This window comes from Budorcas taxicolor, chromosome 20 (assembly GCF_023091745.1).
Source record: "Budorcas taxicolor isolate Tak-1 chromosome 20, Takin1.1, whole genome shotgun sequence".
NCBI classification, from domain to species: Eukaryota; Metazoa; Chordata; class Mammalia; order Artiodactyla; family Bovidae; genus Budorcas; species Budorcas taxicolor.
The window spans coordinates 54,509,433-54,524,926 of record NC_068929.1 but is presented as its reverse complement, the minus strand read 5'-3'; the positions used below and the strand labels follow the sequence as shown (position 1 = coordinate 54,524,926).

General features: G+C 34.2%; 1 protein-coding gene across 1 annotated transcript in view; it reads right to left on the bottom strand.

Annotated features, from left to right (window-relative positions):
• Positions 1-15,494, bottom strand: part of CDH12 (cadherin 12) — a 326,694-nt gene that overhangs the window by 222,155 nt on the left and 89,045 nt on the right. Inside the window, exon 2 of the mRNA XM_052659007.1 lies at positions 3,771-4,065. Within this exon, the coding sequence (XP_052514967.1) occupies positions 3,771-4,065 (295 nt within the window). The remainder of the gene's footprint in view (positions 1-3,770; positions 4,066-15,494) is intronic.

The following is a 15,494-nucleotide window of genomic DNA, read 5'->3' as shown; positions in this document are numbered from 1 at the left end:
ATGCCTTGGATTTCAAGGAGATCCAACCAGTCAATTTTAACGAAAATCAGTCCTGAATATTCATTGGAAGGACTGATGCTAAAGTTGAAACTTCAATACTTTGGTCACCTGATGTAAAGTATTGACTCACTGAAAAGACCCTGATGCTGGGAAAAATTGAAGGCAGGAGGAGAAGGGAAAGACAGAGGATGAGGTGGTTGGATGGCATCACCAACTCAATGGACATGAGTTTGAGCAAGCTCTGGGAGTTGATGATGGACAGGTTAGCCTGGCATGCTGCAGTCCATTGGGTTGCAAAGAGTCGGACAGGACTGAGCAACTGAACTGACTGAACTGAATAACCTACCAAAAACTCCACCAACATTTTCTTCCTGGAATTTATCCCCAAACCTCATGTAAAACAATGCAATTCATTAAAAAAAATACCCAAAAGGGTGCATGTTACTTATTTATTTTTTGTGAAGACAACAGTGTAATTCCTTGAGATGTATACAACTTAACTTAATTCTTTCTAAACATTTTTTAAACTCAGTGAATAAGAGATACTTATTCCTCTGATTTTTTTTCTGATGCACGGAACACCATCCTCTAATTATAAAATAATATAGTAATATACCATCCTCTAATTATAAAATAATATAGTAATATAATATTCATACCAAAATCTCTACAAGCACAGCTCAGATTAAAAACTAATTTAAAGCTTCTGAAGAAATTTTATAAACCACTAACCATAGAAAAAGGATATAATTGATTGTACTAACTTTTTTATAAAGAACCTGGGAATCATTCCTATTTTCTGATCCATAAGAGTTTTCATAGAAAAATAAAGATGAAATAGTAAATGATACTGCATATAATTATCATGATGGTTAAGGAAAACAGGAAATGCAAATCTCCATTAGTTCACTTGGCCCCTAACTATTGCTCAGGAAATGGCAGGTCTTACTTCATCAATTATGATTTACAATTAACATCTATAACGTGCCATAGGGACCTGGTTACGAATAATCCACTCAGTGGCTTAAAAACGGCTAAGCTCAGGCTGAAGAAGAAAATACAAGTATAAATATGGATTTAAATATCTTAAACCTGTCAGCACTCTAGGAAAAGTAACTGAAACTGCACACCCTACTGATGCAAAATCATCAGATATTAAAGAGGGCTGCTGCTGCTGCTAAGACACTTCAGGCGTGTCCGACTCTGTGTGACCCCATAGACGGCAGCCCACCAGGCTCCCTCCCCCATCCCTGGGATTCTCCAGGCAAGAACACTGGAATGAGTTGCCATTTCCTTCTCCAATGCATGAAAGTAAAAAGTGAAAGTGAAGTCGCTCAGTCATGTCCGACTCTTCGTGACCCCATGGACTGCAGCCTAGTAGGCTCCTCCGTCCATGGGATTAAAGAGGGCACATTACTGTAATTCATTGTTACTCCAATGATCTTACAGAAATAAGACCACATTCATAACATCCAAATTTGTCTCCAAGGAAAAACTTTGAGTTGGGGAATATCTGGATCATAAAGTAATTTCCTTAGGTCAGAGTAAAGGCAATTTATCTGTGAATATTACTTCCATAGCATATTAGATGTAGCACAAGTTAGTGACAAAGTGACCTTTCTCTTAAACAATTCATAGATTCGCTAGAATTTTCTTCAACTTTGGGGAACTAAATATATTCCATAGTCTTAGAAGTCTTAAATACCAATTTCCCTCAAAAATGTCTACTATCCTGCTCACCGCTATCCTTCCTTTGTAGAGTTATGAGTTTTATAATTTTCACATTTGTTAATTTTGATTCCAGGTTTAATCATTCATCATATTTTCAGATGTAAAATCCATTATTGCTAATTTGGCATTTGCCTAATAGATTTTTTTCTTGACCTTTTATATCACAATTAAGCTTTTTGTTGACCAGTCTTTCAGTTGTGTTCTACTCTTTGTGACTCTTTGTAGCCCTCAGGTTCCTCTGTCCATGGGGTTTCCCAGGCAAGAATACTAGAGTGGATCACCACGTCCTCCTCCAGGGGATCTTCCCAACCCAGGGATCGAACCCATGTCTCCTCTATTGGCAGGTGGGTTCTTTATCTCTGAGCCACTAGGGAAGCCAAAATGAATGTTAATTTAACTTGAATAATTTTTGACTATCTGTTGAGGAAAAGAAAAAAAGAAAACATTATATTGAGAAATAGAAGAGTAAGCCAAAGTTCCCTGATTAAAGAAATTTGAAATCTCTCTTGCTCCCATGTATGGAAGTGGAACAGATGAGGCTGAATGGAGAAGGAATGATATTACCTCTCACTGATACAATTTGCTTAGATATGTATTTTTTAAATTGGCTGTGTCTTTCAGTAAAAATGAAATAGGAGCATTCCCGATTATTGGGGAAGGGTAGTTGTTTTCCGGAGAACACCTCAAGCGTGGATATTCAAAGCCAACTGTGAGATTTTCCACAATAGCTCCATTGTCCAATACTCCATAGTCAGTTCTATCTGGTCTTGACTGTATATTATTTTAATAGTCCAGGGAAAATGACACAGAGGCAGGGATTTCCCGAAAGGGATGTAGTAAAAGAAAACAGAGGGTGGGGGGTGGGGGGAACATGGACCAATTAGAGCAGTAAGCCATTTCCCAATGCTAAGGAGGGTATGCTTGGGAATGGAATTCAGGTGCTCTAGGGACATAACTGTGATGTTAGGATGCAGTCGTTGTTTTTTATTTTTTATTTTTGGTCAAGTAAAAGCTGAAACAACAACTCTCACAAAACTAACCAGGTCTTCTCTTAATAGGTGTAATTGGTTATATGTATATGTAGGATTCTGGGAGATCGCAAAAGTAGTGCCTGATAGTTTTTCAATTTCTAATATTTAATATGTAAATGGTGTTTACACTTGTTAGTATTTATCTGAAAATGGCATATTATGTAAACACAATCCAAGAATTCTTGGGTGAACTCATAGCATATGATACAGTTCCATATTCAAAAGAAACACTCCTCTATTACTAAAAATACTATATTTTAAAAGGAGGATGCATTGAAAATAAGTTTAGGTTTTTACAGAAGTCTCTTGACTAACCAGTGAGAAATTTTGGCTATGGTATATGGCAAAGCATTTTAAGGAACCTGTTCTTCCATGGATCTTTCTGATAACTCATGGTGGTGAAGCAAACTCTGTCTCACCCCAGTACCAAACCTGGACCACTCAGTTCTCTTACTCATCTACCTTTCACTTGAATTTCTGGATTTATTTCTCTCTTCAGGCACTAGCTGAAAATTCTTTATATAAAGAATTTTTATAAATCTTTATATAAAGTTTCAGCACTTTAGCCCTATCCTTTCTCGTAATTGGCATAACAAAAGACCTAATGGATTATAATAAGACAAAATTTTCTAATACTGCAGAGGGATGTGTCTGTTTGCTTTAAGGATGCTGTTTCAGTACTAAAGAGTAACTAACGGTCATGAATTCATGTAAATACTTCCAATTTACATGAAGTAAGCACCAGGTTAAAGTACTTATGCACTGGATTTCATTGTCTTCTTAAAAGCCATATTTTGTCTCAAAGTACTATCTTCATTTTTCTCCCCCCACCCTTCATTTTTTCTACTTGTACTTATCTTCAAAGTGCAAGTTTATAAACAGCTGTCCATATTTTCAGGGACTATTTTCTAATAAGACTTTTTCCAAACTGTATTTCTAAATCGCTAGGAATCATAGCATAGCATAAAAGAAGCAGTTCAAAAAAAAAATTTTTACTTGCTTACTCACCCACAGGAGACATTTCTGGAACACTAGCAATGTAAGGTCCGTCCAAAAACTTCGGCTCATTATCATTAATATCCTGCACTTTGATGATGAATTCTGATTCAGGCTCCAGGGGCTTCCTGGTTTCTATGTCCACAGCCTGAGCACGAAGTGTATAGAAAGGTTTTTCCTCTCTATCCAGGCTCCTTATGGCATGAATGTCCCCTGTAGTTTCATCAATGGTAAAAACGGTGCCAGCGCCATCTCCCGAGAGGGTGTATTTCACAGTGCCCTCTCCTTTATCTAAGTCAGAATGGAGCTTTAGGGAGAGAGAGAGACAGAGAGAAACACCATTAAAGGGATGGTCACATGTTAAAAAGTCATACTTGTAGTATAATTTTTTATCAGAAAAGTTAAATCAAAATCTTATGGCTCTTCTTTCCCTTTTCCCTTTTATTTCACCAATGTTATTTTTTTACAAATATTTTTAACACAAAAATTTGAAAAATGTATGGTGAGCACCTACATATTCTATATATCTCAGAGATTCCACTGTTTCCCTTTCAATCTTACTATACAGGACTTTTGATTTATCACATAGAGAGATCCACATCTATCCTTTCATTAACTCTCCTGTCAGTCTATCTTATTTCTCCATTCATTACCGAGGTCAGAAGTATAGCCCCAATCCATCAACAGGTATAAATATAATGATTTTGAATATTTTCTTCTTTCACATACTTTGGGGGATGAAATTTCATAAAATGAAATGCACAACTCTTAAGCATACTTATTGCTTCATTTTAAATGACTGTTGTATTAAAATAAGTTAGCTGATATATATTAAATCAGTCCATAGTGTCACAGAGAATCAGGCATGACTGAGCATGCAGATGCATGCGCACATATTAAATCAAAAACCTTCCAAATACCCTAAAGATAGAAGTCAATAATGTGCATCCAGTGAGAGATATAGTAAAAACAAAACAAAACTCAGAAAACACTATCATTTCATTTGAAAGGAGAGGACAGTTTTGGCGTACCAGGTCGATTTTAGATATGAATGATGGAGTATCTCGTTTTAACAGACTGACTCTCAATGAGTTATTCAATCTTACTCAGCCAGATGATGGGTAGAATAACTGATTATTTCTTCAGATTCACAAATGTTTAGCTATAATCTGTACTATATATTTGAAATGTAATAATATAGAAGTTTTGGATTTCTCCTCATTTCTTTTGAAATTCAGCACATGTCTAATTGACTGTAATACAATATGGAATGAGATACATAGAAATGTAATAGAGGAGAAGACCATTAAAAAGAGATATTATTATTGTGTTTATTGTGTATTATTGTATTGTAAATCAGTGTTTTTCAAACTGGAGTCCAAGATTTAACATAAGATGATCCTGATGCTGGGAAAGATTGAAGGCAAAAGGAGAAGAGGGCAGCAGAAGATGAGATGGTTAGATAGCATCACTGACTCGATGGACACGAAATTGAGCAAACTTGAGGAGATAGTGGAGTACAGGGAAGCCTGGCGTGCAGCAGTCCATGGGGGTCCCAAAGAGTCAGACACAACTGAAGCGGCTGGGCATGCATGTAAATTATATAAATGTTTCATTATATACAATCTCTAAGAATATGTATAAGTGAAAGTCACTCAGTTGTGCCTGACTGTTTGAGACCCCATGTACTATACAGCCCATGGAATTCTCCAGGTCAGAATACTGGAGTGGGTAGCCTTTCCCTTCTCCTGGGAATCTTCCCACACCAGGGATCAAACCCAGGTCTCCCTCATCGCAGGTGGATTCTTCACCAGCTAAGCCACAAGGGAATTCCCAAGAATATGTATACTCATATATATAATGTGAATAATATGCATTCATATTCTAGTTAGATTTAAAAGGATGTATATTTTTATAAATCATGTTAATTTTCACTCAGATATTGATCTGAAATGTTTTAAAATATTTTTATCTGATTCCAATGTTCAAATTTTTAGATTTAAAAGTTCATTCCAGTCAACAGAGTAACCAAAGAAAATATGTTAAGCTTATAGTGTGACCGAAACCATTTGTGGCATATTTGAGAAAGCAATGGCAACCCACTTCAGTACTCTTTCCTGGGAAATCCCATGGACGGAGGAGCCTTGGAGGCTACAGTCTATGGGGTTGCAAAGAGTCGGACACGACTGAGTAACTTCACTTTGACTTTTCACTTTCATGCACTAGAGGAGGAAATGGCAACCCACTCCAGTATTCTTGCCTGGAGAATCCCAGGGATGCAGAGCCTGGTGAGCTGCTGTCTATGGGGTCACAGAGAGTCGGACACGACTGACGTGACTTAGCAGCAGCAGCAGCAGCATGCAAGTTTAACCCCCTTGCAAAATTTTGGATAAGGATGAGTTTTGTTTTTCTTAATGTTTCAACACAGCCTAAAAGTTTTGAAAATATTTTAAAGCGTATAATTAGCCTTTGCAAATAGGCATTGTGTGTATTAGTAATATTAAAAAAAAATCACTCAACTTTGTTACATCTTTGTTCTTAAACTCAACATCTTCCTTTAGATTCAGTAAAATAACATCATCCTTCATATTAATGTCATTAAATGACTTTATTCATTTTTTGAATTTGTATTTATTTCAAATGGCTCTGAAGTACACTTGCATAAGTGCATAAGCAAAGAATTTATACTGGGTAAATGCTATAATTTAAACAATGAGAAAACTAGAAAGGAGCACCACTTTTTTTTTTTCCTTAAAAGTTTCTGTATATTTTACTCAAGTCTAAGGAAAATTGCTAAAAATGACAGGAAGAAGTTTTTTTTCCTCCTAATTTTTTATAAACTGCTATGAAGCATAGGAAGTTTCAAGCGTAAAATCAAGCTGTAGATAAATGTTCTTTGAACTTAGGAATTTCAAATTGCAAATTTCACCCATACTATTAAAGATTTTCAACACAGTGAGCATTACTTTTGCTTTCAAATTTATCTGAAAATATGAGACAGGCAAAAGCAATGACTTTATAAACTGGATCTATTTTGCCAATGGCCCCAAAGAATATCTGCTAATTTTGTGGGAACCAAGTGAAAATTCTAAGTAGGTTTTTACAATGTGATCCAAGTAGAGCTACCAAAAATATCTTCATTTAGCCAAAATCAGAACTGTTTTCTTTTCAAACTGACATAAGACCAAAAAAGCAAATGTGTTTTCAGTTCATGGATCCAAGATTCAAATTAAATTCAATTGCTGCTACTCCTTACACGTCTATCTTTTCCTTCTAATTTAAAGCTGGGTTTTGCAGAGATTAAAGCTTCAGAAGAAATGTGTGAAAAGACGTTAAAATTTAAACTGAAAATGAGATTGATGAAGGTAAAATTCTCTAGAGGATTAGAATGTTTATAGCGGTTTATTGCATGATAATACCTTAAAGAAGATCACCTGCAATATCTGGCATTGACAGGCAATGTTTAAAATTACTTACTCTGTATTGATTGAGTCCACTATATGCATGACTATCTAAAAGTATAGGTATTTTTGCAACATTAGTTCTAATGTTAAATGATGTTGGCCTGATGATGTTGGCCTGATGTTGGGTATCTTCGAATATTTTTTTTTTTGTATAACATATAAAATAATTTGAGTAGAGAATGTTATAAGCTAACATGAAAATCTCCACCATCCTCTTACCTAGAGGTAACTTCTATCACTTTATACCCTTTCCATTATATATATACACATTCTTATATAAATATATCTGAAAGTTTATATATATATATATATATATATATATATATATATATTTGATATGATTTTATGTGCTGCTGGACTGTGCAGTCTCTTCAGTCATGTCCAACTCTTTGTGACCCTAATGACCACAGAAGGCAAGGCTCCTCTGTCCATGTCACTCTCCAGGCAAGAATACTGAAGGATGCCCTCCTCTAGGGGATCTCCCTGACCCAGAGGTCGAACTCATGTTTCTTGAGTCTCTTGCATTGGCAGGCAGGTTCTTTACCACTAGTGACAACTAGGAAGCCTGTAATTTTATATGCATACATAATATTCTCTTATTATAAATACATATAAATGATATAAAAATGAGGAATTGGTCAACATTTTCCATTACCATAATCATTTCCAGTGTAATTTTAAATTCTTCAGAATTACTTTTTAATACCTGCATTATCTTTTTTAAAGGAAGTTGAGTGATTCAATGGCTCTTGCTTAGCCTTTCATAAGTATGTGATGACTATGTGTGTGTTGTCCTGTTTAATTCCGTAATAAACAGGCAAATATAAATAGAAGGGTAATTATCCAGACCAAAAATGTGATGTTTTTTATGAATCAAAAGTTTTTGAATCTTGAATGATTCCAGAACTTGCTCTCCATAGATGAAGTTGATTTCTTAAAAAATTTAGCAATGTAACTCAGGCTCAGTTTACATTATGAAGCTACGTCTTTGTCTTAATTTCATTTAGCAGGAGAGAGGATTACAGAAGAGTTCACTTATTGAGTTTCATCTTTTGGGTTGTGTAACTGTGAACAATCACAGATGCATCTTACAGAGAAGCTTTAAGCTTCATGTATAGCAACCTGATAATTCGACAAGGATAAAATTATTTTCCTTTATAGCAATTTAAAAATAACAGCAAGAAATGTTTCTTATTCCAATTGTTTTGCTTTAAAAGCTGTTTCTGAGTAGGTGCTGACTATATTTACAGACTGAAGCAGCCAACTCCAGTAATATCATCTTTTAGTATTGACACTTAAAATAAAATCTCTGCCAGAAGCAGAGTTCCATAAATGGTGTATATAGATATATGCACTGTCCAGGCAGTTGTTTTGTGGAAGTGGTGTTGTTATTTTCTCATGTTTTCCAAGTCATCTCAGATGGAGCGTGAAAATGAGATGCCAAGAGAGGCTTAAAAAAGATGCTGAGGACTAGCTTCAGAATGTGAGCAAATCTGAATTCCAGTGCCTAAAAGTTTTGAGAAAGCCAGCCTAAAGTGTTTACCAGCATCTCCCTGATTATATTTTAGAAACTGATGCACAATAAAAAAAAGAAAGAAATATATTCTTATTTTCTCTGGGTTTAAAAGTGCACATAATATCACTACAACCAGCAGTGATTTTATTTCCATTTGCTATTTCCCAGAATAAGCAGTGGTTACCAGACATGAGAAGGGCATAGAGTACATTGGGCAGAGAAATGTATAATTTTGACAATTTTTTTTTTACTGGAAAGTTAAAAATTTGTTGTTGTTGTTGAATTGTTACCTCATGCCTGACTATTTGTGATCCCATTGACACCAGCAGGTCAGGCATCCCTATCCTTCATCATCTCCTGGAATTTACTCAATCTCATGACCACTGAGTCAATGAAGCTATCCAACCATCTCATCCTCAGTCACTCTCTTCTCCTCCTGCCCTCACTCCTTCCTAGCATCAGGATCTTTTCCAGTGAGTCAGTTCTTCGCATCCAGTAGCCAAAGTGTTGGAGTTTCAGCTTCAGCATCAGTCCTTTCAGTGAATATTCAGGGTTGATTTCGTTTAGGACTGATTTTGTCTCCTTGCTGTCCAAGAGAGTTTCAAGAGCCTTCTTCAGCATCACAATTTGAAAGAAATATTTGACTTGGTGTAAATACCTGCAAACTACTTTACTATGTGTTTATGGGTATTATGGTATTATGGGTATTAATCTAACCTGCTTTTTTAGATTATATTGTAAACAATTTGCTTTTTCAATAAGTATGAATTTATTACATCTATTTATGTTAATCACAAGTATTTTAATCAAAATAATACACTGAAATGGCTAAAATCAGAGTATGGAAGTGTTTATAATATATAATTTTTACACTCTTTTTCTCTGTCTTTCTCACCAGGGAAATCTGTATCTATTGTCTAACAGAAACCAACGATAACACTGATGTCTGATGGATATATCCACTGCAAGTACAGAGCTTGTTTTTTCTCCCCCTTATATTTTCTTCTAAAATGTTTGCCACCTTATTTTCATTTTGAAATTCTAATTATTTAGAACGTTGTCTCCAAGTATGAGTTTATGTGTGCTTGTGTTTTGAATAGTGTGTCCAGATATGAGTTGATACGTTTATGATTCTTTCATTGGGTTGGGCACTTAGCAAATTCTTTCAATTAAAAAACTATTTTCCTTCAGCACTGAGAAATTTCCTTCTATGATTATTTCCATAATTAAGTTCTATCCTTTGTCTTTTCTATTGTTTATCTAGAATTCATTCATTCAATGTTAGACCTCATGCACCTTCTATAAATAGTATACTCTTTCTATAGTTATTCATTCCTATATATTTCGGTCTATTATGTGAAAAAATTAAAACTTATCTTAAAATTATGTATTACTTTCTATATTTTCAAAGTCAATAAACATGTCCCCATGTGTGCATACATGCACACATACCACAGAGATATTAATTTCCAAGATATTTTCATTTACTATGAATGTCCCCGCTTAATAGAATCATGCTTTTGTGTTGTGTCCACTGGGGATGCCTGAATCTTTTTGAGAACTCTAATTTGTATATATATGTGCATGTGTGTGTGTTCCCTAAACTTTCTGTTCCTTCAGGATCACTTTTTGTTTTTGGAATTTGAGCCTTTATTTTTCATATCACTGGCTTTCCTCAAATGTTTGATAACTCTCACTCATCAGTTCATATCTAAGAATAGAGTTTTGAAATTGCAGGATGAATTTGATTACAGTTTTGTCCTAGGTTGAATGGACAATGGAGTTCTATCAGTGGCCTAATTCTTTTCAGATTTTCTTTAGAAGAACTTCTTTAAAATAAAAGTCTTTATTGTTTACATATGACTCATTTATGTCTGGATTCCATGCATGATCATGCAGGTGGGAGGAATTCTGTACACAGACTATCAGTTAATCTCCATATTTTATCATCCTTTTCTCTTAATCTTTGGCATTTTTGAGTCTTTTTCAGTATTTTTCCTCCTTAGTTGGATCCCTCTCAATACAAATGCTTGTAAGTAGTTTTTAATTTATTTGACCAGTCACCAATCCTTCACCCACTTACTGGTTTATAGAAACTGGCTATACTATCTGATGCCCTGCATACCACCTGGATCAAGATTATAGCTGTCATCACCCAGTCATATTCAATTTTCTCCCCTTATCACTCCAAATATAGTTCTTTAGTTTTCTAAACATTGATCCAAGCAAGATTTAAGCATTGCATTTGAATTTTGTCTTTATTTTCTTTAAGTTTAAAACAATCATGCCTATTAATATTATGTTCTTGTCATTATCTTCTTTAAGAAACTAGGCTGTCATTCTAACTGTGTCTGCTAGAACAAGAAACTTCCTGATGTGTCTTTAAATCTTTGCTATTCTGTCTTAGACTATCTCTTCTTCAGTTTTTAAGTATATATGAGTCAATATGGTGCCAAAACAGTGTGTGTGTGTGTGTGGTGTTGCTTCAGTCATGTCCACTGTGTGTGACCCTATGGACTATAGCCGGCCACGCTCTCCTGTCCCTGGGATCCCCTAGGCAAGAATAATGGAATGGGTTGCCATTATGCCCTACTTAATATTGAGATCCTTGTAACACAAATTACAGACGTCTTCCACCAGCCATCTTCATAAACACATTCAGTCTAAGAGAAAAACTTCCCAGTATAGGATGTGCCTCAGTAAATTTTGGTGTAATAGCAGCATGTAAGCGGTAATATTTATTTTCAGTTTGAAAATCTATGATTATGAAGGCTGTAGAATGACTTAGTACTATGGTTCAGCAGTCCATGCGTGAGATAAGAGGTAATATTATTTACATACAGGATTCATTCTCATAAATGGGCCAAAATGAATATAAGAAATTTTTATGTGAGTTTCTTTGGCTGAAATAATCTTATTATGTATAAAGCAAACTACTTTTGCTACATTTTCCTTGGTGAACATAAAAGACTTGGTGTGCCCTATTTTGTAGTTGCTCAGTTGTCAGGAACCTTACAGTGGTCATTGTAAGAGCTACAAAGTGATTAGATTATGTTCAAGGAATCGTTTATTGATGAAAGACCAGACACAAAGATGATCTATAACCCTGCCAGAGTAATGACACAATGCAAAATATCTGTCTTTTGGAAGCCACAGAATGCCCAAGAATATTTGGCATTCTATTCCATTCTGCCCCCTAAGGGGACTCATTTGTTCTTCCTAGCTTGACTGTTGTCATTTAACAAGGGGGATATCACTTTACAAGGCTGGGAATTCCCTTTAACAGCCCAATGTGAGTTCAGAACTCCCCTGACTGGGTTACAGACCCAAAGCTATTTATCATCTGGAAATATTTCACCTTCTATTTAAGAGAGTAGAGATTCATTTCAAAAAGGCCCATACCTCCCCCGAGGTAAGCCACAGAAAAGCAAAGGAGAACAAAGACTGTTTACAATGCTTGGGAACAATAAAAATTGATGTGCTTGGACATATTATACATCCCATTAAAGAAAAAACATACTCTTCTCCGGATGTTCTCTTTCATCTTTCTTTTTTCTCCTTGAAGATTGCATGTGTGGCTACATGTGAGGAGCATTCTAACTAATTTTTTAGATTGTCATATATTACAACTTTAGCTTTTACAGATTACTTTATATCATTTGAGAGTGTCACAATGTATTAATAGGTACTTCTGTAAAAGTTTGAGAGGTCATTGGAATGCTGCCTGGATTTAGGAGGAAAAATATGGATAGACAAGGTCAAAATAATTTCTTTCCTACAATTCCAAAGCTGTAAAACATTTTTCACAAAGTCAGGGTTTTGGTAAAAAAAAAAAAAATCTTAAACAATAAACTAGCAATAAACTAGTCTTATTAAATTGTCAGAAACAGAATCTCTCTTTGCAGTAAAATTGTATTTTATGTATTATTTCAAATATGGTTATTTTTCAGAATGCTAGATAAATTTGTATGAATTATTCTAAATGTAAAGTAAATGCCAAAAATAATGTGGAAAGTAATGCCAATAATAATGGATTATTAGTAATCAAGATACAGTATTATAGCTAGAGGTAATTTATTAATTTATTACCATTTTGTCTGTGTGTTATTACTTTTATTATTTGCCTTTACTGAATAGAAGGCACTATGTTGTATATTTTATAAGCTTTATTTAATTCTCAAAATGATCAATGATATGCTAAAATTAGAGATTTGAGAGATAAAATTTTTAAACTAAATTCTAATAGTTTAACATGTTTAATTTTCTATAGCTATATGTTCTATCCTAAATTCTTAGTAACCGTATCTAATAACTCTAATAAAGCAAGCAGACCCAAATACTAACTCTAATATAAATCATGGAATGGTCTAAAATCTATGATTATGAGCATCAAAATCTAGGTTTAGAGTCCTAAATCCATTTGTCCTTACCTGGACATTACTGTGTAACTTAATACATGTCTGTAGACTTCAGAATCCTCATATGTAAAATGTGGATTTTAACATTTATATCATAAATTTGGGGGATACTGTAGAGAATTTGACTTCATGTTGTCCACTTTCTTACATTTATCTCCATTTATATCCAAATGAGCCCAGGATAGCAATATTTGTTTTTATTTGTATCAATTTATGCTCATATGTGCTAATTGGATCCAAAATAGTGAAAAAAAAAATGCTATCAGGCTTCTACTTTTGGCTAGACAATTTTTAGTGGTTTTATATACTTTCTATATTTAATGCTCAGAACAACCCTATAGGTACAACTCTATTAACATCATTATTTTGTAGATATAGAAATTGAGGCACAGAGAGGCTATTTCCTCAGGACACACATAGAAAGATACAAAGATGAGATTCCAATCAGGTAGCCTACATAAGTGCATGTCACTAGCACTTAAACCAAACGTTTCCTTCCAATTTGGAAATTATAATGTCACTTTCATTAATTTTTGAAATCGTCTCTCTTGAGAGGAAACACACGCATATACATTGAATCTTTGGTCAGATAATTGGCTTAGCCACAGATGGAAGTTACCGAAGTCTTAGCTTTGTGAAATCAGTTGGAACAACACCCAGTTGTACTATTATGGGTGCATTAATGAGAATGATTTTATTCAAAAATGCTTCAGACGGCTGACTAGTGATTGCACTACACACTAGAGAATATCATTTAGTTTTTTTTCAAAGACACAGGAGTCCAGAGTCCGGTAGGGAACAGCATGAGCCATAATAACTAAGATATCCATTCAAAACACTGTCTGTTTCGACAGTTGTGTGCCTCTCAAATAACAATTTTCCATAGAAACTTTTGATGAGCATATACCATATAATTTTAAAATGTTATATCTGTTTTATTAAAATACAAAGTGATATTACATTTGTAGTTAGAAAGCATCATCTAAGTAATATGCTGTGTCAATTACAGATTTGGAACAATTAATGGTCAGTTAGAAAGAGGTGAAAATCTCTTGGACAGAGAGGTCTGGCAGGCTAAAGTTCATGGGGCTGCAAAAGAGTCAGACACAACTTAACCACTAAACAGCAGAACAGAAGTGAACAATATTTATGTTGAAGAGAATATAACTAACTTTTATATTAATTAAAATTATTTTTTGAAGATTTTGCACATGTTTACACTACAATTTTCTTTGAAACATATAAAAATCCACCAGCTTAAAAACAAACTCGAGTAACTACTTCATTAAAGAAACGGTCATAACATGTGTGGTCATTTCATCAATGTACTACTTACAATGTACTAATAATAACAGATAAACATGTGAATGTGCTTCAGAATGTTTAGACATGTGTACATGTTTTATGTGAGAGAAAAAAGAGAAAGAGTTGGTATTTGTACATTTTCAAGTGTTCACACATGCATATTTTTGTAAAATGAATAAAGGTCAAGTAGATATACATACTATAAATCAATGCTCTAAGAACTCAATCTGAAATTACGTTATCTGCTTTTATTTTTTCAAGGGTGGTTTGAAGGTGACCCATTTTCTGTAGCATGCATTACTGTGGGGATTGCTTTATGTATTAAAGCACAAAGCCATCTCATTGAAGTCTTTTATTTCCTTTCCTTACTTTACAGTAACTTCAAGTGGATTTTGAAAGGATAATATCACCAATGCAGAAAAAATAAATCCAAGTACTTAAACAGGTTGCTTTCTTTCTATCATGAGTCAAGCTGTTTTATGTCAAATTAACCACTAAGAATTCATCTTTCTCAGTCTTTATCCTATAACAGTGTCATAAATATTATCTTATTTGCATGATAATGTACACATTAAATATTATTTTCCCAAAAGTATAAAAATGAGTAATCTTAAAGCTAAATATCAATTTGTTAAAGATAAATGGAAACAGTACTATTCTATGTAAGGAAGTCAGTAAGTTATATCTTGTTTCTAAGTACAGGTTAGCATGTTTTTTTTATTTTAAAGCTCTCATTATAAACACATTAAGTAAAGAATCATTCTCAAGTTTCACTTACTTCCCATAGGCCTAATAGGATTCCCTAGAAATCTCCAGAGATAACAGATCCACTTTAACTCTAACTTTAAGATGAAAAAGGAAAGAATAAAAATAAAGGGGAAAATGAACACAGCTTTCATAGATGCTAAGACCTCAGGTTTGACTGCTTTTAGCAAATATATGATATTGGATACCTGAGTGAAATAAATTGATTTCAGCCTATTGCATTTTTAAAGGTCATTTTTTTTAAACAAGAAATTCAAGATTATAAAGG